Genomic DNA, 26881 nt, shown 5'->3' on the forward strand with positions numbered 1-26881 from the left:
GAAGTAGAAATGCCTTTTAATAAAGGTGATTTGCTGTTCAGATTATCACAGCCCTATCCACACCTCCTCTGATTAATTATTCCCCTGCTCTGCAGACTGCTCTGCACACACTCAGTGAACAGAAACCAAAAGACATCACCAGGGAGCAAAGCCATCTCCTTTCAGCAAGGCCCCAGGAGATTTGCCTCTTCCAGAAACATCTGGCAATTTCCTGAATGGACAGGAGTTCACATCCAACATCTAAGAGCTGGTGGTAAAACAGACCTCAACATAAAACTGCAGTGTGTAGCTTTAGTGCTCAGCTGAAGTGTTCATGTCATAAAATCAGAGAATGGGCTGGGTTGGAAGGGACTTTCAAAGGCCATGTAAGGGAAAGAATGGGCTGAGAAAGTACAGAGTGACAGTGGGCATTACAGCAATGGGATCCTGCAACTACACAACAAAAAGATGCTCCAAGAAACCTTCATTACTCATCACAGCTTCATATCAGGTTGTGGTTAATGAAGAAAATTGACACCTGTCATAGCCTCCAACAGAGACAAACTGCAGATCCCTCTTTCCCCCTTTCTCTGGCAAAGGAGGGGATGGATGCTTGCCAGCTCCAGCAGGCTGACAAGGGGCAGTGCGGCCCAGAGCTAATTAGTGCTAAGGATGAGTTAGTGCTGGGGGTCTGATGTAGACATGGGCAGTATTTCAGTGGCTCCTGGAAGCTCCTGGCTGTCCTGTGTCCCCATGAGCAGTGGTGGCAGTGCTGGTAACCCCCACAGGCTGCACATCACACTGCTGCAGTGCCCTTGGCCATGGATGTGCTGCCTGCCTCTGCTGGGAATGACACAAGAGAAGCTCAAAGCATCAGTCTGGGGATTCTTTTGCTGGGGGCAGGTTTGAAACCCCCAACCTGCTGCAGTCTGTAAGGCCAGGCTCTTACCAACGCTGCTGTGTTAAAGCAGCTCTGCATGTTCATACCAAGACATTTTTTTCACTTGACAAACAAGAAGCTGGCTGGTGACTCTCTCTGTCACTATGCCAGTCCATCTTTCTTTTATTAAGGATAGTGCTTTTCCTGAAGTGGGAACAAGAGTTATTTTTTGTTCCTTCAAATGTCATTTGTGAGTTGGCTGACTAGATGCCAGCCTGAGAAAAAATAATCCTGTAAAACAGGCAATGGTTCCTCTACACTATTAAAAATATACTAAAAAAATAAACCCATGTTCATACTGTGCAAAAACAACACCTTAAATACAGAAACATCACAACAGGACACAATTAATAAATCAATTAAGAAGCAGAAAATTCCCAGAACAAATCTAGTGACTCTGGTTTTTTAATCCTGAGAAAAGCTTAGACCACAATAGAATCTGTGTAACAAACTTCACAAAGAAACAAAGATGTGTCTGTCTTAGACCATTGCTCCTATTCTTTCCTCTTGATGGACAAGCCTGTATGAATTCCACACAGATTAAAAAGCACTGAACCATGCAATTATAATGGTGGAGGGCTTTTAAAATGCGTTTACTGAGAAGAAACATTGGTTGTCATCTCTTTCCTGATGTCAGTACAGCCGTTACATAGCTTCCCTTTTGTCACTTTATTTCAGGTTTCCACAATCCATCAGGCAGCAGGAAGTTACAAGACTTGGAAAATGGCTCTTTCAGATGAAGTTACACTGAAGTACTGGGCTCCATTTTTTACCAATTAGTTACTGTTGTTCAAACGGCCCAAGTCCTCATCTTGCATCAGTGTCAGACAGGCGTGACTGTCACTCTCCCGGGATGTCTGAGACTCCTGTGGCCAAATCCAAGCTGTAAAACAGAAGACACTGCACCACTCCCCCTGGGACCCCCTGCTTGTGCTGGCTCCTTTCACCACAGGCCAGGCTCTATGACTTGTCAGAAGCCTGCCCAGGTCTCAGTTCTCTTCCAAGGCCACTTTGCTCAAGCTCTGCTATAACTGCCATGTATTTGAATTCACTGGATCTGTGGTTGAAGGTCTCCACCAATCCGTAGGTCTCGGAGTGATCCGTGGCGTAGAACAGCTGCACCTGGTTGGCCAAGCACTGGGCATCCTGGACCACCTGGCAGGGAGAACAGAGCTGTGTCACAAGCACTGGGCATCAGGGACACCTGGCAGGGAGAACAGAGCTGTGTCACAAGCACTGGGCATCCTGGACCACCTGGCAGGGAGAACAGAGCTGTGTCACAAGCACTGGGCATCCTGGACCACCTGGCAGGGAGAACAGAGCTATGTCACAAGCACTGGGCATCAGGGACACCTGGCAGGGAGAACAGAGCTGTGTCACAAGCACTGGGCATCCTGGACCACCTGGCAGGGAGAACAGAGCTGTCACCATCAGCTGGGTGGGGCTGTGCCACTGTCCCACTGGAAAAGGAATGCCACACTCCTGCTTGCCACGTGGCTCAACTCTGAGCCACCTTAGTTCAGGAAATCTCTTAACAAACCACTCCTTGTGGCTCCTGACCCACTTAAACACTCCAGCACTGTGTTTCAGCAACTGTCCTGCTGTGCATCTGCCTCAGAGGTCAAGTGTGGCTTTTGTGATCCCTGCCCACTCCAAGATGCACCAAATCCTCATTTTTCCCTTCTTACAGCTGACCTACTTGCAAAGATTGATTGTTTGCTCTGAGATCCAACAGGGAAAAAGAGAAGCATCACCAATTACTCCACTCACTGTTTCACAAGGGGTGGCAGGAGGTCAGTTAGAGGAGGGATATTTTAATCATTCTGTTCCACCACTACTGTGCCCAGTGCCACCAGTCCAGGCACTGGTACAGTTATGCCAATAATGGTGTGCCCACACAGAGGCAAAGAGCACAGGTGTGCACACACTGAACACACAACTCTGGAGTCTCCTGCTTTGACAAACAGGATTAGGCTTCAAACACTGTTCTAACTTGTTTGCAGGTAGCAACAGCTTTCATTTAAATTTGCTTCTGTTTGTCAGAAAAACAGTAGCTTTGTTCTTTTGCAACTATCACCTGTAATACTCAAATTTAAAAAAAAGAATGCATGAACTGAAATTACCAAAGACTGATGATTCTCTTCTGGCTTTCCCTAGCCTTAAGTACATTAGGTTAAAGAAAAAGAGTGAGACCATTCTTTGGCAAAGGGTCTTTGAAAAGCTTCACTGTAATTTTGTTTCAATTCAAAACTGTAGGAGGAGTTGCAGCATAAAATGAAGGAAGCCAATGAGCAGACTTCTCTTACCAAGAACTTGGAGTCCATTTCTGCTGTCATTAGCACTATCCCTTTCTCCTTCTGCAGATCAGGATAATGGTACAAGACCAACTGGCTTGGAGCAGTTTCACCCTGGGTCTGAAGGAGAGAAGGAAACCTGTCAGTATCCCATAAAAACCTTCACTCCACTGCAGATCTGGGTGCTTGACTACAAAACTTTGGGCATTAAGTGCCACAGAGGCAGTTCCTTCCCAGGGCTTAAGGGTCAGTTCCAATTAGAAATTCATTACTCTTGGTATTTACAGAAAACAGGGGATTTGCAGAGTTAGGTTGTTTTTTAACTTGACTAAAGACCATTTTGCATTTAAAAGAACCCACAAGTTTTAGGAAAGTATTTAATCTTACAGCATCTACTGCTATTTTAAGTAGCTTGCACAAACAATTCTAAAAAGCTTGCCTCTTGCTCATGTTTTGAGTCTACTAAATTTCTACCTCATTATCCTCTACACTACAGAGACACTTAATACCCATAACCTTCCTAATTTACCTGTAGCTAATGCACAATTAAACCGTAATTAATAACACCTATTATCATGAGAATTCTTTTCAAGTTAAGCTAGACAACCTGTTGGCTAAACTACTTAGTAAATAACATATATTGCAATATGCTGATGCTATCTATCTCTGGATCCTAAGTCAGTTTTGAACTTTTTGTCTCAAACACTCACCTGAACATTTATCAGGGAAGTGAAGTGTAATTCTGTTCCAGACCACTGCCCCACGAAGAACTCATAGCCTTCTTTTCTTGGCAAAGCATATAGAAACTGCAGAGAAATTATTAAAAAAAAAACAAAACAAAACAATTTTCCCTTACACAGAACAAAATGATGCCTATGTCACACTGGCCTCAAGCATTAATGCTTTAGTGAGAGAACCACAATAGAAAAAAGAGTTTCTTTGGCCTACCACAAGTGAAAGGACAGCAAGAATCAGACTTCAAAGCACACAATAAAACAGAATTACTCTATCAGTATTAATTCATTAGCAAATATCTTGACAAATACTTTTGTCAGTATTTTGAGACATAAAAAGGACAGTGGAGAACATTCAGCCTTTGACCTTTTTGTTCTCACCTAGAAAACTAACAGCAGAAATGGTCAAATATAAGGTAAGGAGCAGAGCTTTTAATCCTGTCATTTTATCAGCTGCTCCAGAACAGGCAGCAAGCATCTCCTCTCCAGACATTCACAGCCTACCCAGCTCCACAGGTACAGACCTGCTCGTTTTACCACACCAAGGGAAGGACAACATGGGAGCAGAAAATCTTGCAGGACACCTGACTGAATGCCAGTGCAGTGCACAGAAATGCACTTCAGGCTATAAATAACTTCCCAACCTCCAAGTAGCTCAGGAAGCCAGATACATTTGATCTTGCTCTTGGCAAGTGAAGTAGGTAGGACTAATGCATCAGCCAAGTCTCCATTCCCTGGGAGATTCTGTGCTGCTGCTCTCTCAACCCTCCCTCTCTTCTATCTAGATCAAAATATTTCATACATATGAATAGGCACTGCTTTATCTGAGCACCAGGACAAGTGTTTGAACCTGGATTTTACTAATCAGGCTGATACAATGGGTATGAACACAGGAAGTTAATGGATCAGGCTCTGAAGAGCATCACAGCTCTACAGCCACACTGCTGTACGTACCGATGGACACTTCTGGGCTCTCTTCCACATCAAATCAAACTTGTCTGCCTTTGGGGAAGGAGAAAGAGAAGTTCAATTTCAGTAACACAAACATGGATGCAGAGCTGTTCACAATCACCTCATTAACCTTTAGAGGGCACAGCTTCCATCTGGAGAAGGTCCCACTGTGGGGACAGATGGCAATGAGTGCCTGGAAAGCTGCACTTGGTTCTTATTTACCTAAAAGCCATCAGCATCCTGCTTTAACAAGGCTGTCTCTAAGATGCAGCAGCAAAATCCTTGGATGCAGAGCTTCATGCCTGGGATGTGGGGGCCCCAAGCCTGAGGCTTACATCCTCTTTCAGTAATTGCTCCACTGCATCATGTAGTGTCAACAGCTGAGCGAGACAACACATCCCTGGCTCCAAATTGTGGATTTACATCATTGTCATCTGTTCTTAGTATAAAAATGCAGCCCATCTATACACTCAATAACATACTTATTGCTTAGGTTTAAATTAAAACCACAACTCTATTTCAGCCCTGATGAAACCTGGCAATTTCATTGTGTTCTCTGTGTTTCCCCAAATCTTTTGCCTAATTTTTTTTTTTTTGCTTCCTAGCACTATATTAATATCTACTCTTAGGTGTTCAGGAAAGAAAACATATGCCATTCATCAGGAAGAAATTCCTTCATGTGTACTTTTGAGCATGGGAGAATTATGCAAGGGCTTTCTTTCAGCCAACAAAAAGCTTCTGGCAAAAGACAAAGGGGTTTTTTTCTCCTCGATGACACCATGAACTGCTTCCTAACGTGCCTGGGATCTGGTTTGCATTGAAGTCTTAAAAAGCTTCCAACACTCCTCCTAAAACAGTGCACCGAAGCACACTGCCAGCCCCACTAATGAAAGACGTGCATTTTAGCTGGAGTCCTTGGCTTTGGCTCTCTGCTACAGTAAAAGTGCAAATCAAACTATTTTCACAACATCCACATGTTGGGAAAACTGAAACATGAGGCTGCTTGACTTCAAACCCCACACTTCCACTTTCAGAGCATTCAGAACATCACACATCTAGAACACTCCCTCCCACTGAGTTCAGCTGCAACTCAAAGGGCCAATGCAATCACAAATCAGACCCCAGATCTAAATGAGGTTTCAAGAACTCGAGGAACACACAGTTGTGAAAAGGCAGATTTAAGAGATCGCAATCACAGAATGACCCTGAAGAAAAGAATAAAGAGAAATCCCCATAGTGAAAAAAGTCTCCTTCTGCCTAATGCAAACTAAGAACAATTAGCATCTGGAAAAGTTACCAGGAGTAAGAAGTATGATCTTATCTCAGGAAACACCCTGCAATCTCAAGAAAGACAGTGCTGCCAATAATTGTAAATGTATGAAATAAGTCCTAAGTGATCAGCCACATGCAAGTTACCAGCCAAGTGCTCTTGGACTGCCACATTAACCTTGAGGCAGCTGCCTGTGCTGTGGGGAAGAGGGCAAAGGAACAAGCAACTCTGAGAAAAAGAACTCTAAAAATACAAATGCTATTTAATAAACACTACGGCCTTGCAAAAAGTGTTGGAGGCTTGTATTAAAATAAGCCTGGAAATTCCAGGTGTGCAGAAAAAGGTCCTTGATTTATTGAGACTCCCCTGAGTGAGAAAAAAAGGGATATGCATTTCTGAAAACAAAAGCCTTTGTTTGGGGCATAAAGTCACTCAGCAAGCAAGTTTGTTCTTGAAACCTCACTTTCCTTTACTGACTGCTTTTAAAAGCAGCAGAATCTCAGTTGGAAAGGAAAGCTTTGCATGCTGGCTTTTCAAGTGCAGAACTATAGCGGAACTACTTACAGGGATAACAGCATAAACTGTGTCTTTTGCAGAAAAATACTGATTCCAAATCTGTAGGAAACAAAGAAGATGAGATACAGTTAAAGTCCAGCATTTAGCAGTAATGTTAAATGCTTTTAAACATCAACTGACCTTTGTAAGTGCACTTTGGGAAGTCATTTTTCAATCAGGCCTGACTTTCCTGCTAATGCAAGGTACTTCTGCAAAGGTTCCAGATGTACCAAAGGACAGATGCCAACCAGGTAACAGAAATCAAGAGTGGGCTCAGAGGTGGCTCAGTATTTATTAACCATCATTAGTGCCTCTCACATCTTTCCCAGAAATCACACTAGTGATTTTTGGTTGGTGGACTTTTTTGGTGGTGTTTTTCTAAATAAAGAATATACAAAACATTTTCAACAGAAGACAAGTCTTTGCACGATGCTCCTCTGTGTTAACAGTCTTTTTCTTCACCACAGCAGGATGGCAATACCCAGTGTACCTGTACCCCCTAGGAGGACTTACCCAGATGGAGCAAACTTTATCTTCTCCTATGGATCCCCATGTGAATGTGCTTTTTGTAAATACACATCTACAGCAGTGTTTTATTTTTCAGTTTAAGTAAAACTTCCATCCTTACACACAGATTACTATTAAGCACAGATATGAAGCAAAGTTTATTCCATTTAAATCCATCACCTGTGTTATCTCCTCTGCTGATTTTTCTTTCACCATCTCAACATTAAGAATTGAATCAAGTGTCTGCAAGAGAAAGCACAAAGAATCTGGCATGATGGCAGTTCTCTGACCTTCTAAGAATCAAGAATGAATGGATGCAATTACAGAGAACAAAATCAACCTAGGGGAGCTTAATTGAATTTATAGTGTTACTTAGTCCCTCTAATTGCCAAATAAAATACAGCAGCAACACACTGAGAAGTGGATTCACACACTGAGGCAGAATAGATTCTTTCAGGAGACAGCACATGCTTTGCTCCAGTTGTGCAGATCTCTACTGAAGCTGCAAGAGGAGCAGCTTTTGCCTTCAGCCATCTCAAAGATGTGCTCTTTGGCATTTACACTCAAGAGTCACCGAAATACAAGAATGTGAAATAGAATTCTCTTTTCCCTGGGCTGGCTGATCACTGCAAATGTATTTCCATGCTGTAAAAGGAGCTTAACCCTTTCCATTTCATGTTCAGAACAGATTCCCCAATTGGAAAGAATTTCCAGGTTGTCACAGAAAAAGGACAGAGCAATAAAAACCCAGAGTGCCAGGAGTTTTAAGGTTGAATGGGATCCCAACAGTAAACCAAGATCTTACACTCAAATGCAGCATAAGGAACCAGGTTTATATCAAAGTGTTCTTGACTGAAACTGGCTGTGGCAATACAAGTTAATCCACACCCTTGCCTTGCCACCCTGCTAACACTTGGGTCATTTTTCTTACCTTATCCTTTGTGAATCCTCCCTTTGATGTCTTGCTGCCCAAGCTTTCTGCCTGCAAGAAAACATTTCTCTTTAGTTTTACAGCTAATACCATTGATTTGCCTTCCCTGCCACACACAACCTGCCTGCTGACAAAAACTCCTCAGTGGGAGCTCAAGATACTTGAAGATCACTGCAGTGTATTTTTAATAAAACAAGTGATTGATTAGGTGAAGTAAATAAGATTAGTAACCTAATGTGAATTATGAATTTCAAGGCCACAAAGGATTAGTCAAAAGGAAACTATTGTGCATTTTAGGTCCAATATTATTGAACTGTTTTCTTGCTTTCACTAAGAAATGATAAATGCAGGATTGTGTCATTCTTCTGGCCAAACTAATCTGGAACTAATTAAACAAGGTTTCAAGCAGGGAATTTACAGTCTAAAAAATAATACAGAGGAGTACAGAACAATGCTTTTAGCCATCACACAGTGAAATTTCAGAGCTCCTTCTGATAGGGATACTTCCAGTTTGGAGCATTACTCTGATCTCAGAAAAATAGCATTAGAGCTTCAGTGTATGTGATTTACAAAGAAAATTGTCCTTGCCTTTTCCTCCATGCATCTGATAAACTCTCCTTGTTTGGAATGTCCCACGGGCTGCTTTTTCACTTCACTTCTTTTTTCCATGCGAGATTCAAACACATCTGGATTGGACCTGAATTGGAACAGGGACTGTTAACAGTACAACAGAGCAATGGCACAGCTCAAGTTGGAAGGGACCCACAAGGATCATCCTAGTCCTCCTCCCTGCTCCCTGTCCAACTGGACATAAATTCATATAATTAAAACATTCTTATAAATAATCTTAAGGTTTTAATTATGACGATAAACAGGAAAAATCAATGCACAGTTAAGAAACTGTGAAAGCTGTTGCACAACATCTCCTATGACCCAAGGCTTTGGATTTGTTTTTGGCACTTCATTTCAACAAGACCCGGTTGGATGGGGCTCTGAGCAACCTGTCCCAGTGGAAGTTGTCCCTGCCCATGGCAGGAGGGTTGGAAGTGGCTGATCTCTAAGGTGCTCTCCAACCCAAGCCATTCCATGGTTCTGTGAGTGAGTCTGTGAAGTCTTTTGGTTCACTGATTTATATTGCTAAGGAAGGTAATTCATCTTTATCAGGATAATTCAAACCCATGATTCTTCTATGGGCTGTTCTCATTGTTACCTTGCCAGCAGATGGACTTACACCTAAAATAAGACTCAACTTCTGCCCACTCATTTTCTGTCCAAATCCTCCTTTATAATAAGATGGAAGCCTGTAAGTTGGAATACTCTTTGCCTGCTCCAAAGGTTTCCAAAATTGGAGTATTCTTTGCCTGTCCCAAAGGTTTACAAAGGTGGAGAGCATTGCTGGGTGATTAACATCCTTTGGCCTTCTAAACTGTTTACTATGATACTGATTCATGTTAACTTAAAATTTAAATTTAATCTTGGCAAAACTATCTCTTATCAATATGACCACGCTAGGAGACAATCCTCACTGACCTGCTGTCAACTGCATGTCAATTTCAAGGCAATTGGCCTAAATTAATCGAGTTTCTCAAGAGGGCGAAAAGCTAAAGCAGAAGCACATCTCTCCTTCAGGAAAGCGCTCCCCAGGCCCGCCCATTCCGCAAAACCCCGCCCACCCCCGGCCCCGCCTACCCACCCACCCCGGCCCCGCCTCCTCCTCCTCCCTCCCTCAGGGCCCACCTCCGCAGCTCGTGGATCTTGTGCCGGTACTTCCCGTAGAAGGGGTTCTCCTCCAACGCAGCCTCTCCCGATCCCGCCGCCGTTCCTGAACCCGCAGCCGGCCCCAGCACGCCCCGTGCCGGCGGTGCCAGCAGCCCGAGCGGCCGGAGCGCGGCGCGGCTCCGCAGGGCCACCCCCAGGCCCCAGCCCTGGCACAGCGGGCCCGCCATGGCTCCGCTCCCCTCACGCGCCCAGCGCTCCGCCCTCCGCTCCGCCCCCCTCCTCTCAGCCCGCCCCGCGCTCCGCTCCGCTCCGCTCCCGTCACCCGCCCTCCGCTCCCCTACCCTGAGCCCGCTCCGCCCTCCCCCAGTCCGGCCAGCGCTCCGCTCCCCTCAGCCCTCTCCGCCCTCCGCTCTCCTCGAGCCCGGCCCGCGCTCCTCTCTCCCCTCAACCCGGCCTGCCTTCCGCTCCGCTCTTCCCTCAGCCGGGCCTGCCCTCCGCTCCGCTCTCCCCCAGCCCGGCCGGCACTCCGCTCTCCCCTCAGCCGGGCCTGCCCTCCGCTCCGCTCTCCCCCAGCCCGGCCGGCACTCCGCTCTCCCCTCAGCCGGGCCTGCCCTCCGCTCCGCTCTCCCCCAGCCCGGCCGGCGCTCCGCTCTCCCCTCAGCCCGGCCTGCCCTCCGCTCCGCTCTCCCTTCAGTCGGGCCTGCCCTCCGCTCCGCTCTCCCCTCAGCCCGGCCCGCGCTCTGCTCTCCCCTCAGCCCGGCCTGCCCTCTGCTCCGCTCTGCCTTCAGCCCGGCCTGCCCTCCGCTCCGCTCCCCTCAGCCCGGCCCGCGCTCCGCCCCACCTCCCCCGCCAGGAACGGGCCGCAGCCGCACGCTGGGAAGGAGCTTTTATTGAGAGCAAAGCCGCGTTACATGCTGGAGCGCCGCGGAGCCAACAAGCGCGGTGGGCACGGCCCCGCTCCCGGCGCAGGTGAAGGGACACAGTGGTCACCCAAATCCACAGGTACAGCCCGAAAGCGAACCCAGGAATCACGGCACAGCAGCAAGTCTCGGCAGGGCAGAGCTCTTTTTCTGTTACAGTTTGCTCTCACAACTTCATTGGTTTTGATTTCACTCAGATATCGCATTTTTCTCAAGGACTCGCTGCCCAGAGCATCCAGCCGCCCCTCGGTACCACATCACAGGCACGAGTTAGGGCAGGGAGGGGATCCGGACCAGTGTATTTACTACACTCACGACTTTTCATCTGCACTGTGAATAAACACGGGAGAGAGCCCTGCCCACACCTGGCACCAGGGCTTTGGGAAGCGTGCGGGATGGAGAGCAGCGGCATAGCAGAAACCTCACTGGGATGGGACCGGTGCCCCCAGGCTGCAGCACAGAACAAACCACTGTATTTAGGAATGCTCGGGTTTTGTCTAAGTGACAGCACAAGCCCATCCTCCAAGTGACCCCAGCAATCAGCCATCGACTGTGCCCTCCACATGCAAGTTAAGAAGCAGCCCTGGGCAGCCGTGTCCCAGCAGTGTGACCAGCTGAGCTCCCTGGGCACAGGCAGTGCAACAGCACACAGCAGCTTTAGCTGGCATTTCCACTACTGCTTGCTGAAAAGCCTTCTAAAAATAAAGCAGACTGCAACAAAACAAAACACTAAAAGATTTTCACAAGGCAGTACTATAATCTTTTAAATTTTAAGATAAAGTTAAATTTCATACAAATAAACTTCCAAAAATATTCTGCAAACTCTGGCATATGGCTATGATACAGTATGTACAAATAAAATATCAGAATGGTTACATTTTATTGCTTTTTTTTTCTTTATTTGGTTAAGGATTTATACAGTAATGTATAAAAGGGTATGGGAAGTGGCAAGAAGCAAGTGTTGGCTTCTTGTCCTCTCTGAAGCCAAGGTTGGTTGGTTTGGTTTTGTTTTTAAATACGGTGTTTTCAAATGTCACATCAAAAGCATTTTGGTACTGGGTGGCATCTGCATTACCCAAACAGGATAAAGAGCAACAGTGAAAGAAGCCTAGGAAATGGGTAACAGGGCTCCAATTTGTACATTCCTTTGCTGCTTCATACTTCCAAAATACAATTATTGATAAAACACCCAGTCTAAAGTAATATAAAAGTCAACATTTATGAACTGACTTCCTCATAAGCTGATATTTCAGCCAGGTGGGAAATTTCAACTCACTAATCATGCAAAAAACTCTTAACAAGATCAGCAATATTTGTGAGCACAATTACCCAACTTGGCCCTCATCTACCCTGCAAGAGAATCCCCTCTGCAAAAGTCATTTTTCAATGTTCCAGAAGGTGATAAATACACTCTGTGTTTAGATCCACTACTATGATCTAAGTTCCTTTAGTAAGGAAACCTCACTTACAAACCATGTGTCAGTACAGAATGATGATGGGATTGCACATGCCTACACAGCTTTACATCCTTCTGCTGGCAAGGAGACAAAAAATAAAGGTACCAAGAAGGGATCACAGTCACAATAGCCAGGAAAGAGCTCCCAAGTGTTCTCTGGGCCTTCCCACCTGCTCACACTCCTGGAGTGTACCAGAGCATCACTGAGATGTGAACTGCTCAGGTGCTGCTCAGCAGGCTGCACTGGAGGCTTTTACCTCTTAAGCATCTATTAAAGCTATTAAATATGTTCATTTAAAAAAAATAAATAGACAGGCTCATCTCACAAAATATAATCTGAATGCAACACAGCAAAGCCTAAACAACGCTGAAGTGAAAACTCAAGCACTCAGCAAGTTAATTGCTCCTGTAGGCTCATGATATAAAAACACTTTCAACTCTTCCCTTTAAAAATACATCCTGCTATAGATGGGCATGACTTACCCCTCCTGCTTTCCTCTGACTGAGGCCAAATTTATTCATGGATATAGTTAGTAAAAATCAGAAATTTAGCTGAATCTCTTAAACCTTCATTCCAGGCTCAGTCTCTCATTATAAACAGATTACTACCAACACAGCCCCTGACACAACTTCTCCTTAAGTATGCATAATTTACTCTATCTCAAATATTTACAAGCAGAAGCAGCCCATCTTCACAAGACAGATTTCCCTTCTGCTCTACATAAAGTGCAGCTCTCTAATTTAAGGCAAATTTCAGTGAAATATAAAACCATAGTTTTATTTTAGTATGTACACATTTTAAATTATAAGCAATAACTCCCTTGAAAAGGAAATAACGAGAGGAAAATGTTTCCAAGTTTGGGAATTTTCTTGATTTTAACAAAGTCCCAATATTATGTCCTATTGACATATAAATTTGTAAATTTCTTTTCAATAAATGCAACTGAAAAAGAGGTGGCAATGTGTACAGTAATTTAGCTCCAAAGATCAGTCAAACACCGGGAAAGTGCAGCCATAGTTTTTCATGTCTGTAGCTTCCTTTAGCTACAGTAACATCCACCAATATCACATCCCTAAACATACACCCTATAGACCTAATGCTGATCTCAGTTCTTTTAGTGTGTATTTCTCATCTCCATCTGTGTCAAACTCCTTAAAGCTCTGTGATTCTTGGGCTGTGGAGCCAAACAGCTTTTGAAGGTCTTTGTAAGAGAGTTTTCCATCAGCATCTGCAGGTGCTTTTTCAAACAGTTTCTGAAGATCTGCAAAGAGAACAAGGACTGAGAAACAGCTCTTCTAAACCCGCAGGAATATCCTATAAGCTGCTTTCCCAGCTTTACAGCACTGTCTCTTAGCACCCAGTGATTACAAACAGCATCCATGAGTGAGGAGTTTGCCTCCTGTGTTGTCACAAGCTGCTGGTAACAGTTTAGGAGAAAAAAGCATGAACATTTCTGGATTAAATTACACTAAATCTGAAGAAAGTAATCCCCATTTTGGGCTACAACTAACAGCCCATTTTACAACCACTAACTGCATACAGATGCAGTTATCCCCCACAAAAGCAAGCTCTGAATGACTGTTGCTATACCAACAGGACAGATGATATAAAGGGAAAAGTGTCTATTCACTTCCTGATGCAAAGAGTTGCCCTTTCACAGGAGCTAAAGAGACTGAACAGCAAGATCCAGAAACCATTCATCTGACCAGACAGTGTTCTCTTGGAAAAAAAAATACAGAACAGAAAAAAGCCCCAGAACATACACACTCATAGCTACTTCTGTTTCCTTCAGCATGGTAATTCTGCCCTTGACTTTCCTCCCAGTCTCTGGGGCACTCAATGTAATACTTTGGTACTCAAAACAATTATAATTCACTAATAATGCATACTCCTGCTTAAAAATCACTTTCTTTTCTTCTACATGCTCTTCTTTCAGTTTCTTTCTTAATTGCTTTAAAAAACAAAAAAAACCCCATTATTCTCAAGCTTTTAAAACTGACCTCACACCTCCCAGAATGTTTATACTTATCCTCTTCTAAACATTTACATGAAATACTCAGAAGAAAAGGTCAGCCCAAAACAGACATACCTTCGATGCTGGAAATTCCTGGCAAGGACAGATGGCTCAGCTGCCCATTTCTCTCTGTGTTGTCACCAGCTGACCTTGAAGCCACCCTTGAAAGGTCTGTGGGCTTTGCTGTAGTTGTCTGACTACTTTCAACTGTTACAAAACAATTTCTATTAGTCTTACTAATTCCACAGAATTACACCTACCTAAACCAAATAAAAATCCAGTAAGACTGATTTTTTTAAAATCACAGTAGCTCCATGGGATAAGACTATTCAGAATGTAGCAATATTGTAGCTGCAATATTTCAGAATGCAGCAGTGTTGTCCCTTTTCACTTTAATTGAAAGAACAGTCACACAGCTTTAATCTTTCATTCTGTACTAGGAGGTGTTTATTTACTTACTATTTATAAACTCCCATAAAAAGAATGACTTGGGAGTGTTTTCTGCTCCCCACTCTGAGGGTGCTGAAGAAGCTTCATTAAGCAAATTGCATCTGGGTTGCTTTCACCTTATCAATACCAACATTCCCCAACAACAAGGTGTAGGCTTCCAAGCACCTGCTTGGAAAGAACAAGCAGCACAGTTCTATTGTACTGAAGTATTAAAAAATCTGATGTTCAGCCAAGCGCAGAACTGAAATCAGCAGAGGCAGAGACCTTTCCTCTCTGTCACACTTACATTTTGAAAAAGCAAAACCAGATGTTACTGGGTATAAAGTTTTAGTTAATCACTGCCTGCCCTCAAACACCAGCTATTGATCCACGTGAATCCTGCTATACACCTTTTAAGTCACCTTCAAACTTTTGGAGTCATACACAGTTTTCTGTTTTAGCAACATCAGTTTCCTACCATTTTAACTAAAAAAGCCTTCATCAAAATCTTAAGGAACAGTCTAATTATCCACTTTAATTAGTAATTCTTTGAAATACACAGGGAAGCTCCAGGTTCATGGATTAGTGTTACAAGACATTCTTACCATTCTTTGATGCCTCAATGGGTCTGTCATTTTCTGACTTGCTTGTGAGAGCACTGATCAGCTGAAGAGTCTCTTTTAGTTTTGATACCTGAGGATCTCTAGTAGTTCCTGCTTCCTGCATATGTGCAGAAAAAAAAAACCTTAAAATGCACCTCTACAGTAAATGCAGAAGACCAGAAAAGGAGAAAAGGTAGTAATTTAAAATATGTCAGTACTTCTGACTGACTTTGAGGTATCCAGGCTGATCAAGTTTAAAATTATAAACAAGATTTTAAAACAATAAATAAATAAATAATCTGTAGGAAGATACAATTAATAAGTTCACATGGTCTGTAGGAAAACAGCAGAATCAGTACCTCAACCTGAAAAACAGTCAATTATTTTGCATACATTCATTTCAAAAGCATCTGATGTTTACTTTCTGTATTTCCTACAGAAAAGAGCAAGACACTGGAAAGATGCAATATAAAACAGTCAAGCATACTTGGGAGTGAGCACTTACACATTAACTAAACTGCATCATTGTTTCAAAGGTTTGTCTGCACTACTGAATGCCTTTGTGCAGGAGCCACTGCATCTCTGCTAAAATAAAACAACCATATTTTTTAATCTGCAGCTCCCTTACTCTATTAATGGGTATATTCCCAAGGACAGGTTGAGTTTGCATCAGTACAAGCCCAGAACTGACAGTGCAGCCTGGTCACTCACCCATCTTCTTTCCAGCAGATGGAAACTAAACGCAGCAGCATCCCCTCCTATTCCCAGCCCACAGTTTGGCCATTCAGTTGTACTCACTCCCAGCCAGTGATGGAACATTACTGAGAGGGGCTCTCAGCAAGTCCTTGACTCCATCAGTGCCTCTTTGCAGACCTTTGCTCAATTAAGGTCCATTTAAAACATCTTTAGAAAGACAATTACATGCTCTACTAATCCAGTGTAATTTGTATTTCCTTACTTTACCTTCAGTTCTTTATTTGACTGAGTTTCACTATCTAGTTGATCTTCATTTTCCACTTTTAGAGAGGTAGTTGCATTATTCCCCTAGAGAAAAAACAGAGCAGAGTTTACTCATGTGTTTTTTATTTTCTACAACAGAGTTTCTTTCAAATTTGGCAAACATTAAGCAGAGATAAGCCAGGGCAGGTACATTATAGAATAAACATGAAGTCATAAAAATGGGTTATATAACTTACCACAGCAACGTCAGCATGTGCCTTTATTGTTAAACATACAGAACATGTTCTCACAGACTGACCCCAGTGTGGCAAACAGAAAACACTGGAAGAATTTATGAAGGAGAATTTATGAACTTATTTATAAGGGTTTTTTTATTACTGGGTTTTTTTAGAATTTAACCACTATTGAACAAATGCAGAGTCCCATTTAGCCCCTCAGTGGGTCTTAACTTATCTATGCCAGAGTGATTCCTGAAACATAGCTCAGTCTGTGAATCCTGCCTCATAAAACAATCACCCAATTCTTAAATGTCACAGTGTTTTGGACACTTTCCTGTAGATACTGCAGGAAAGAAATTAAGTACTACTTCTGAGACACTCTTAATGCCACAGTATTTTGGACACTTTCCTGTAGATTTTGCAGGAAAGAAATAGAATACTGCTCCTGAGACACTCTTAATGCTGGTTATCTGTTCAGGAACAAACTCGAGCCTTTTATAAATGAACTCTTAAATATCTCAAGTTTCACTCTGACATTTTCTTGAGTTAGCTCTGAAAAGCTGTATCTGCAGTGTAAGGGAAGTAGCAGCCTGAGGAGACACCCTGAGCCACCAAACCCTTACCACCATGGTGGATGAGTTCTCTCTTTTGTCCAGGTTTTTCACAACCAGGGGAGAGTTTTCCAACAGCGTAACTTTCCGGCTGAGGTTGCCAATGGCTGAATCCACATTTAGAAGCTTGATGTCATTCAACTTTTGGTACACCACTACAGTATTATTTAGCTGCTCCAAAGCTGCATGCAGTGCCTGGCTTTCCTGAAATATAAACAGAGCCTGTGTCAGTTTACCCAACCTCTGCAGCAACTCCTGCTATTAACAACAAGACTGACCCAGTTTAACTGGGCAGACTTCGGGCTGGCTCTCCTCTGACACCACTGAAAACATCCAACTGGAAGCTTCCAGAAAGTTATTCTAACTTTCTAAAAGTTTGAAACTGAGATTCTTCCCCAGGGCTAACCTCTTTGTTGCTAATATAATCACTTCAGCTGTGCAGTGAACACAGAAAGCCTATTCATCTCATTTTCCAGGTCAAGCTTTGTAAACACAATGATTTTTCCCAAGAAAGCATGTACTGGGCATATTTATATATAGGATTTATTTTTGAGGAAAATATTGACTGTATTAAATGTAAGTAAATGCAGTCATTCTCTTCCAGCCCATTCAGCTGAACACCTACACATTAACCTTTTTATTTTTTTTTTGGTTGCTGAATTAATGTTTTCCATACCTCATTACAGTGAGAGTGACTCAGTACATGCCACTCCCAAGTTTGCTCAGATTAGCAAATACCTGCCATAAAATCCACTCCACTAAAAGCCTTTAACTTATTTTCATTTACTTTAGCAAAGCACACCTATAATTTGTCTGATATTGGTTTCACTCTTTTTACTCCTCACCCATCAGAACACAAAAAAATCCCTCTCTCAGACCAGGGCACTTTCCTGTTTGCACGTACACAGGAACAAACTAGAGCAAAATTATTTTATTATTTGCTTTAAAGCATGCTATCTGCATTGTCTTGATAAAAAACACACTTTTTGCACACTACAGTACTGCAAAACACATGGGTAAGTCACATATCCATGACACTTGTACCAAAATTCCTTATGCAAGGGAGAAAAATACCTTTTTCCAGTATTCTGTCTGATTTCCCTCAGTCCTTGGCACAACAGTGGAGGGAAGTGAAGGCAGCTGTTTTAATTCCTTCTAAGGAAAGAAGTAGAAAAATGTGTTACAAAATCATTGTGAATAACTGTTTAATAACTGGCAGACTGTAGCTAAGGATGTTTGGTTACAAGCAGAGTCTCTCAAACTGCTGTGCATGCAGTATCTTAACTAGGCTAATAGTTAAACACTTAAGGTCCAAATTTATTCTCATTAAACCCCCCTAATTAACTCTTCCCCATTTAATGAAGTATTATGATACACATTTCACTGTTACCATACATGCTGCCATATCTGCAATGTTTTCAGAGCACCCACTGACTGAATCAAGCTTAATTATGTGTCTAATTCAGATTTTATCTGAGAGAATTCTTGTACTGCAGTTTAGCTGAAAAACTGTAATTATTGGTTCAATAATACCAAGTGAGAGGTCAGGATAAACACAGTGAGTAGTTTCTGCTGAAGACAGTCAGTCATTTCATCCTAATAGAGATGCTTCATCCAACCAACAAACTATATCAATATTCTGACATCCCCAAAATTCAAGCATTTCTTTTAACTTGCTTCATATTAGGCACTGTGAAAGCTGTGTATTTTTCTTACCACATCATTCTGGAGTATTTCTATGGATTTCTTGTATTCCTCAATAGCTGTCTGTATATTTTCAACATCATGAGCCACACTGGTAAGGGTGCTACCTATGTTGGCTACAGTCTGCAATAAAAAAGATGATAGAAAGCTCAGCCTTCCCCAAACTGCACTGTCCCAAAGTACCAATCAGTTAAAAACAACATTTTGTTAGTGAAACTGCAAGCAGATTGCCACAAAATCAGGCACATGACTTTGAAGAATTTGGAAGTTTTTATGCACTCAAAACTGCAAACTACACCCACTGCAACCTGCGCCCTGGAGGACCTCAGGACACCTTCAGCAGTAAGGACAAAAACCACTGCCCAAGAGGAATTCCCTCAGTAATCCCTCAGGATTTTAACACCAGCAGGCATCCTTATTTCCAGGAATGGAACCTACAAGGAAAAAGGCTCAAGATAACCAAATCCCACATAAGAAAGGCAATCTTGTCATAGGATCACTTAGGCTGGCAATGACCTCTAAGACTGAGTCCAGCTGTTAACTCAGCAATGCCAGGTCTACCACTAATCCGTGTCCCCATGCTCCTATCCATGTCCTTTAAATATCCTCAGGGACAGCAACTGCAGTAGCTCCCTGTGCAGCCAGTGTTTGACAAACTATTCAGTGACGAAATTTTTCCTGTAATCCAATCTACACCTCCACCAGCACAGCTTTAGGTTATTTCCCCTTGTCACTTGAGAGAACAGCCTGACCCCCCACCCGGCTGCAACCTCCTTTCAGAGAGCTGTGGAGAGTGATAAGGTCCCCCCTGAGCCCCCTTTTCTCCAAGCTAAACACCGCCAGCTGCTCCTCCTCAGATTTGTGCTCCAGACCCCTGTCCAGCTCCACTGCCCTCTCTGGTCACTCTCCAGCCCCTCAATGTCCTTCCTGAACTGAGGGGCCCAGACCTGGGCACAGGATTTGAGGTGTGGCCTCAGCAATGCCCAGTACAGGACAACCACTGCCCTGGTGCTGCTGGCCACACTCCTCCTGACAGCAACATGCCTTCAGACTTGCTTCTGACCAGGACACTGTGAAAATCCAGCCTGCTTGTAGCAGCAAATAAGGAGCTTAGGAAACAGCTTTGTACTCCTCCCAGAAAAAGAAATCCTGGCAGCCCCATCAGCCACACCACTCTCATTGCTTTGCATGACACTATCTTGTTAATTATACATTAATTTTGTAGGGATAGGAAATGAGATGTGGCAACCCATAATGCCACAAAGACTGGAGTAACATTAGGTGTTAGCCCAACATAAATGTTTATTGCTAAATAAACAGAACTGCCATGGAATAACCAGGCACATTTCAAGAAGCCATTCTTTTAACCTAAATAAACAGGACAGTTCTTTGGTAAAGAATGCTCAGCAAGGCACACAGTCAGACATTGTATTAACAGAAAACATTTCATTTTCCAATTTAAAAAGTTAAACAAACCAGCTATTTGCATGCAGTTATAAAACTTTTTCCAAGTGTCTCACATGATATTAAGATTAACAACTTGAAAGAAAGTAACTAGAAAGATCAGCTCCAATGGGACAGCACAATACAAACAAATGCATCTCCAAAAGGGATAAACAAAGCCTTTACATTTTTTAGCTAGGACCATACAATTTATGAAGTCAAATTTTAAGACAAATATTCCTTGCAACTCAGGTAGCTCCTGCTGTCAGTGCTACCCCAAGAGCCCAGCTGCAGCTTAACACACAGAACACATTTAGTGGTAGCTACATTTACAGAACTTACCTTCTGAAGTTTCTCTACAGTGAGGGGAAGAGAAATCAGGTCAGCAGCAGATTTTATATTGTTTTTGAGATGATTTACTGTTGAGGTCAATAGTGATATCTAAAACCAAAAAGGAGTAGTTAGAATTAGGCAGCACAATCCTGATCCTGACCTCCCCCAATAATGATGGCTTAATGTGAAGCATTAAAACATAAGGCAATACAAAATTACACATGTGCACACAAAAACCACCCCTATCTCTAGGTTAGAAATCTTGCCTAGGCTACATTAAAAATATTCTGCCTCTTACAAAAGGGCAAGTTTTTATTTAACTATTTTTTAAAACCAAATGAAAGCCACAGAAAACCCTTCTTTTTAGTAAGGTACCCTCTTGCCAGTTTTACATTCATCCTCCTAGTGAGAGGCTGATGCCCAAGAAAGACTTAAAGAATTGTGCAAGAAGTCTTCATGTGGAGGAAACCATCACCCACTTCTGTATTTAGCAATGAAACCTGTCTGGCAAAACCCAGCAAAGCCATGCAACCTCTCCAGCAAAGTTGCACCCATCACCCAAACCCTCTGCTACTACACCCATGGAACAGAGACTAAAATTCACTTTCTTCTGGTTAAAAAACAAAGTTGTTTTGCAAGCTGAGGAAAAGATCCTAATTTTACATTAGGTCAATGCAAACCAGCTGGCATGCAGGCTCTCTAGCTCACAGCTGTGAACACCAGCTGAGATTATTCCCAGCAGCACATCCCAACAATTCACAGATAAATAAAAACAGCAAGAAAATTCTGATCCCCTGAAGATCTGGCTCAGAGTGTAACCAGACCCTGAAGTAACCTGAGGGCCTGCAAGAACCACGTGCAAGTATCTTTAACAGCCAGGTGCAGATAAGAGCATTTTAAGTCTCATGAAGAGCCTGAATAACTGTGGCTAAAACAGTGAGATGCTAAAGAAAGCAAATCAAATTTTCAGATGTGCTCCAGTGAGCACTTAACCACCACAAGGGACTGAAGAAAAATCAATCTAAGCAGGAACTTCAGTACTCTAACAAATTAAACCAGAGCAGCTGGCTCAAGAAGAGTTCCCCCCACACACCTCTTGATACCATTCACTGTGAGCAGCTCTGAACTTTTACCCTGCAGGGCAGAAATTGCAGTAAAAGCCTTGCTGGGTGCTTCATTTGAAGTGTGAGTTAATAGAGCAGCTGAGCAAAGAGCTCTCTGCTAAGTGGCTTAGCTCTAACCCCATCAACAGAGCCAAGATTTACACCAGCTCAGAGGCTGAGTGTGTGTCAGCAGCTTTTATACTCACAGGACACCAGGCCTTAGTTTGCAGCAACAGGAGCTTGCTCTGAGGCAGGTAACTCTTTCCCACACTTCCAAAATGCTCTCAGAAATTTGAAATGTCAAATCTCTCATCATAAACACCACAATTATTTGGCAGGAAAAGTAAGAATTGCACAGTTCTTGGGTTCTTTTAAATTCTGCCTGAACTCCCCCCACCAGTTATGCAATTTCTCCTCTTGTGATCAGTCTCCAGCCCAGCTGGATGCTCAAGCTGTTTTTTGCTTGTTTATAATGAGGTTTATATTCTATTTGAACTTTAAAAATAAAAGCTACATATATGGCTACAGAAGTCCTTAGATAAAATTAATTTCTATTAAAAAAGAACTGAATGGAATATTTTATTATTTTTCAAAATTAAGGACTGATTCCCTCTCACCTGTTTATTGATCTCTGTGATATTGATCCAAATTTTACTCAGCCCCAGTTCTCCAGTCTCAATTTGTTCTAGCTGCTTTTGGTTCTGCACCAAATCTTCATTCAGTTTAGGAATTTCTTGGAATGATGTCTTTTGATTAGATTCCACTAAAAGAATGAAGAAATAATTAAAAGAAAACCAAAACAAAGATCCAGGCAAACAACACTAAAAGGCATAAAATAAATTACAAACAACAACATCCACAGCAGTGAAAGAAGGCAATAACAGTTTCTATATACAGGTTTATTGCCAGTCTGGATTCAGTGTTTTCTCAGAATGACAGCTATTTTTTGTTTTAAGAGTACCAATATCTGCAGAGAGAGCCCAGAGAGACTGTACTAAATTTAACACTTTGCATAGTCCTGTCATTCTGGCAAACCTCAGTAGGTCTTTATTTAGTGCAGTTATTTTGCATTACCTCCACAGGGGAACATGAAATAGTAATGGGCCTGTGAATAAAGAGTTGCCAACAGTCCCAGGGCAAAGGAGGCAGGTGAAATGAACCTCAGTGTCCTTTCCAAGCCTGCAGAGGGGCTGCTGACAATGAAGTGAATTCCAAGGAGATTAATGTAATTAGTTGCTCTGTGTGACATAAAGACAATTGAAAAAATAATGTATAAGCTTATGCACTAATGCTGTTGGTAAACAAATCAGTAAACAAGGTCCTTGGAAATTAAGTCAGTTATTACTGCAATTAATATTACAGGAAGGGGGAAACATGCAGCTCACAGCAATTCCAGAGAGCCTCAGAAATGCAGCTCTTCCAGATCTGCAGTGACTAAGCTGTTTAGCTGTGCTGTGAGGCAATCCTAAATCCCTAGGTCTGAGAAACAAATAAGCAAAGGTTTTGAGATGAAGATGACAGAGTTCTCCAAAAGCTGCACGTCCACCCTGTAAGGCAGCACTGGGAAGCTCCACAACAATCAGCCCTTGTTCAGAGCAGACTACCAAGAGCAGTGGCACCTGTGTGATGTGTAGCTGGCAGATCCCAGAATAAACTTCCAAGTGTGACCCATCCAGTCAAAAGGAGAAGCCCAAGCACACAAAACTGGAAAGCTGGGCATATTCAGAAATCCACCTCAGTTCTCTTTAAGCAAGTTCTAGAAATACTTTCTAGGTGCAAAGAAATCTCTGCACTGGATCACCCAAAGTCCAAATGCTTCTGGGTAGGTAAGACCTTGAAAGGTGTATTTTAGCCAAAACAGACTGAGAACTAATTTGTGCACTCGACACAAGCAGCTCACACTAAGTCACATGTATTTATAGGCTCTTGTAGACAAATTATTTTCCATTTTGTCACTCTCACTGTGAACAGTGGGACTCCACCTGAAGAGTTTTTTGGGGCACTAGGAAGGTTAAATGCCCCGTGTTCTTAGCATCACTGCTGACAACTGAAGGGAAAACACTACATGACTTCCTCCTGTTCCAAACATACTTGATGCAAAGACATCTTGTTTATAAAAAGCACTCATCCCATGCTTACTTTGTGCAAAGGATGGCAGAACATACCAAATACTGTCACAAACACCTGCTCTTATGGGGAAAAAAGTCTGGATGAAGATTCAGAGAAAGGTTCCTTTTCCAAACTTGCTGTATGACAGATGGAGGTCACCTGCATTTGTTTCTCTATTCACCCACACATTTCACCAAGGCAAAATGTTACCTTTGAGAACCAGGTTGTTCTTGCTGCCTGCTTTTTTTGTTGTTGTATTTAAATTCTGTGCCTCATTATGAGGCTCCCATCCAGCTCCTAGGCATGGCATTATGATGGCAAGGAAATCTGACACGTTTATCACCAGGCAAAGCATTAAATGCACAGCTTTTCTATCAGAGCTATTAAGAGGAAAACAAGGCCATCTGTAATTGCCAGACAGGGAGAACAGCTGCTGTAACAAAGAGTTCTGTGTCCAACAGGAATGATGAAACTTAGCTACACCAAAGCCAACAAATGCTGTCCTGGTGCTAAACTTTTACCAGCAGCACACCCTTAAAGGGGAGCAGTTCATGAAGAGCAGCAGGTCCTGACCCAGAACACAGAAACATCCTCAAAGCAGCACCTGGAACTGAAGGAATCCCACAGAATGGGTGGACAGCAGCTACAGCTAACTTTTAGAGTTCAGTATTAGTTAACACAAAAGCACACCTATCAGCAATTCCCTCACACCCTGCCAGCCTGTTCCACCTTGGCAGACAACTCCCACCTCGCACTCCTAACAGGAACACCCAAACACCAACACCAAAGAATTTCTACACACACTTCCTCAATGCCTCTTTTATCACAACCAAGACAACTCCTTTGCTCACCTTTTTCAATATACACAGGATTCCAAACACAACATAAGGCACCAAAACATATCTTGTGCCCAGAGGTGAGGTACAGAGAGCCAAGAGCACACCTTACATGCACATATCACCATTTGTTGTACCTCAGCCTACAGAAGTTACTATATTGAAAATCTTGGCATGGGAATCTTGACATGGACAGAGAAAACCTGAACTTTACAAGCAAAACACTTCATCTTAACTCCACCCTTCAAAACATTAAACATATTAACTCCACACCACATGCAATCTGATGTAAAAGTTGAACAAGAACAGGTCAGTGCAAGCAAAATAAACATTCAGAGGATACAGAGAGAAAACATAGTACTGAAGCAACATTCAAATGGCAGGAATTACAGAGCAAGTATCAGAGGTTTTAAAAGAGCTCAAGACAAGACCAAAATTTTTTTTTTTTTCAGAATTCCCTAGACTGCTTTGACATGTCTGATCAGAGCTTGTCCTTTGGAAGAGAGCACTCTGAAGACCAAAGTCAGGAATTTTAGAAATGTATTCACAAGTATCTACAGGCCCACCCAGTCCAGTGTCCCTGCTCCTCAAAAGAAACAGAGCAGGCAAGAATATCTAGCATTCACCTTAGATTCACCAAGCTTCTCTGTTCTTGGCTCAGAGCACTCCTCAATTCCGATGTTATTTGTCTACTCAGTATTTTCAGACTTCGACTGAACAAGCAACCAAAGAAAATGTGAAATAGTAGCTACATTCATACTTACTAGTTCGAAACTTCTCCTTTATTGCATCCAAGTCCTCCTTGAGAGCCACCTGCATCCAGACTAAGCCAACACACGCGACCACACAAGCAGCAAGAATGACAAACGCACATAAAGGGTAACAGAACCTGCAGCACCGCAGGTAGTCTCCCCTGCAGAAAACAAAGTAACAGCTTGTCAGTATACAGCAGTGCCTAGAAAAGTGTTATTTTAAATGCTACAAAGTAAGGGACAGCATTTTAACCACACACATTTTGGCTGGCAAGGGCTAACAAAGAGCATTTTCAGGAGTAAATAAAGCTATGAAGTCAGGTCAGGGCTGTTACTCTCTATTCAGTTTATCCTCAATAGGCACATCTAGCATATTTAAAAGCAGCTGTCAGGTTTCCTTTACTAAAATATCCTGCTCTGCCGACATAAACTTATGCCAGGTACATCTGCTTGATAGCTTGAAAAACACGCTCGGAGACAAGGAATTACCATAATGTTACTTCTAGAGCGTTCTAAATTGTGAAAGCCCAGGTTTCCCTGAGACATGCCTACCTTCAGGTATGCACAGAGGCCCATTATTAATGCTGTTACTTAACTGAAAAGCTTATTTACTGGCAAAAGCACAGCACATCCCCGAGAAAAGCAGCACTTTGCCAGCCCGCAGGCTGAGCACACACACGCACGGGATACTGCGCCCAGCATCTCCCCAAGTTTAGTCCACAAGGGCTTGTGCTGCGTGGAGCACAAAACAGAAAAAAAATAATAAAAAGCCAAAGGATGGTCCAGTGGGAGCTGTCCCTAGCCGTGGCTTGGAACTAGATGATCTTTAAGGTCCTTTCCAAGCCAAGCCACTCTGCGACCCGATAATACATCTGTCCCCAGCCAGGCGACCTGCGGGGTCGGACACGCTCCGGGTGTCCCTGGCAGTCCCCAGCCCCACACGCCCCCTCACAGCCCCAGCCGCGAAGCCGACCGGCCGCAGGCAGCGCAGCCGCGCCGCGGAGCCGGGGCAGGACCCGTCCGAGCAGGGCCCCGCACGCCGGGACTCACTTTCCGCAGCGGCCCCGCGCCCCGGAGAACTCGTCCTCCTCGGAGCTGGACTCGGAGTCGGAGGCGGGCGGCTCGGTGCGCAGCAGCCGGTGGCCCGAGCCCTTCTTGGCGGGCTTCTTCCTGCGGCCGTCGGCGGCCAGGCCGATGAGGGCGTTCAGCTCCTTCCGCTTCTTCATCCTCTTGTGGGGCGGCGGCGCGGCCGGCGGCTGGCTCCCGCCCGCCTCCTCCTCCTTCTCCTCGGCCGCCGCCGCCGCCAGCGCGCCCCGGCTCGCCAGCCTGCGGCCCGGCGGCGGCTACAGGCGCTCCGCGGGGCCGCGGCTGTTGCTCCCCCGCCGGCCCCGCGGCGGCTCGCCCGGCCCCGCGGCCGCCGCCCGCCCCGCCCGCGCCATGGCCGCTCGGGCCGCGCCGCGCCCGCCTGCCAGCAAGCCGCGCTCCCACTGGCCGCCGCGGGACCGCCCCG

The 26881-nt window shown here is 43.7% G+C and overlaps 2 protein-coding genes across 2 annotated transcripts; both read right to left on the reverse strand.

Annotated features, from left to right (window-relative positions):
• Positions 1–10107, reverse strand: ATPAF1 (ATP synthase mitochondrial F1 complex assembly factor 1). Its single transcript, XM_054285706.1, has 9 exons — positions 9899–10107; positions 8750–8858; positions 8162–8212; positions 7411–7473; positions 6733–6783; positions 4902–4949; positions 3924–4019; positions 3226–3333; positions 1–2074 (listed from the first exon to the last, which is right to left on the reverse strand). The coding sequence occupies exons 1-9, from the start codon at positions 10105–10107 to the stop codon at positions 1880–1882; spliced, it is 930 nt and encodes a 309-aa protein (XP_054141681.1). The 3' UTR covers positions 1–1879.
• Positions 10108–10753: 646 nt separating this feature from the next.
• Positions 10754–26672, reverse strand: EFCAB14 (EF-hand calcium binding domain 14). The gene is made up of 11 exons (XM_054286183.1): positions 26422–26672; positions 25384–25532; positions 22292–22437; positions 20581–20679; positions 18808–18918; positions 18166–18246; positions 17104–17295; positions 16266–16346; positions 15306–15420; positions 14347–14478; positions 10754–13518 (listed from the first exon to the last, which is right to left on the reverse strand). Exons 1-11 carry the CDS (start codon positions 26595–26597, stop codon positions 13343–13345), a joined length of 1458 nt encoding a protein of 485 aa, XP_054142158.1. The 5' UTR covers positions 26598–26672; the 3' UTR covers positions 10754–13342.
• Positions 26673–26881: the final 209 nt, after the last annotated feature.

Source organism: Melozone crissalis, unplaced genomic scaffold (genome assembly GCF_028551555.1).
Source record: "Melozone crissalis strain CALT ecotype California unplaced genomic scaffold, PUWL_Pcris_2 ptg000045l_1, whole genome shotgun sequence".
NCBI lineage: Eukaryota > Metazoa > Chordata > Aves > Passeriformes > Passerellidae > Melozone > Melozone crissalis.

Bases quoted from the DNA above. Each gene is read 5' to 3' on its own strand.
- EFCAB14 (XM_054286183.1), bottom strand. From the start codon at position 26,597: ATGAAGAAGCGGAAGGAGCTGAACGCCCTCATCGGCCTGGCCGCCGAC. The intron at 20,680-22,291 runs GTGAGAGGGAAT...TTTTGGTTTTAG, and splicing joins TCACAGAGATCAATAAACAG to ATATCACTATTGACCTCAAC. The intron at 17,296-18,165 runs GTATTTTTCTCC...TTTATATTTCAG, and splicing joins AGACAGAATACTGGAAAAAG to GAAAGCCAGGCACTGCATGC.
- ATPAF1 (XM_054285706.1), bottom strand. From the start codon at position 10,107: ATGGCGGGCCCGCTGTGCCAGGGCTGGGGCCTGGGGGTGGCCCTGCGG. The intron at 4,020-4,901 runs GTACGTACAGCA...ATTTCTCTGCAG, and splicing joins GAGCCCAGAAGTGTCCATCG to TTTCTATATGCTTTGCCAAG. The intron at 3,334-3,923 runs GTGAGTGTTTGA...TCTCTCCTTCAG, and splicing joins CTTCCCTGATAAATGTTCAG to ACCCAGGGTGAAACTGCTCC.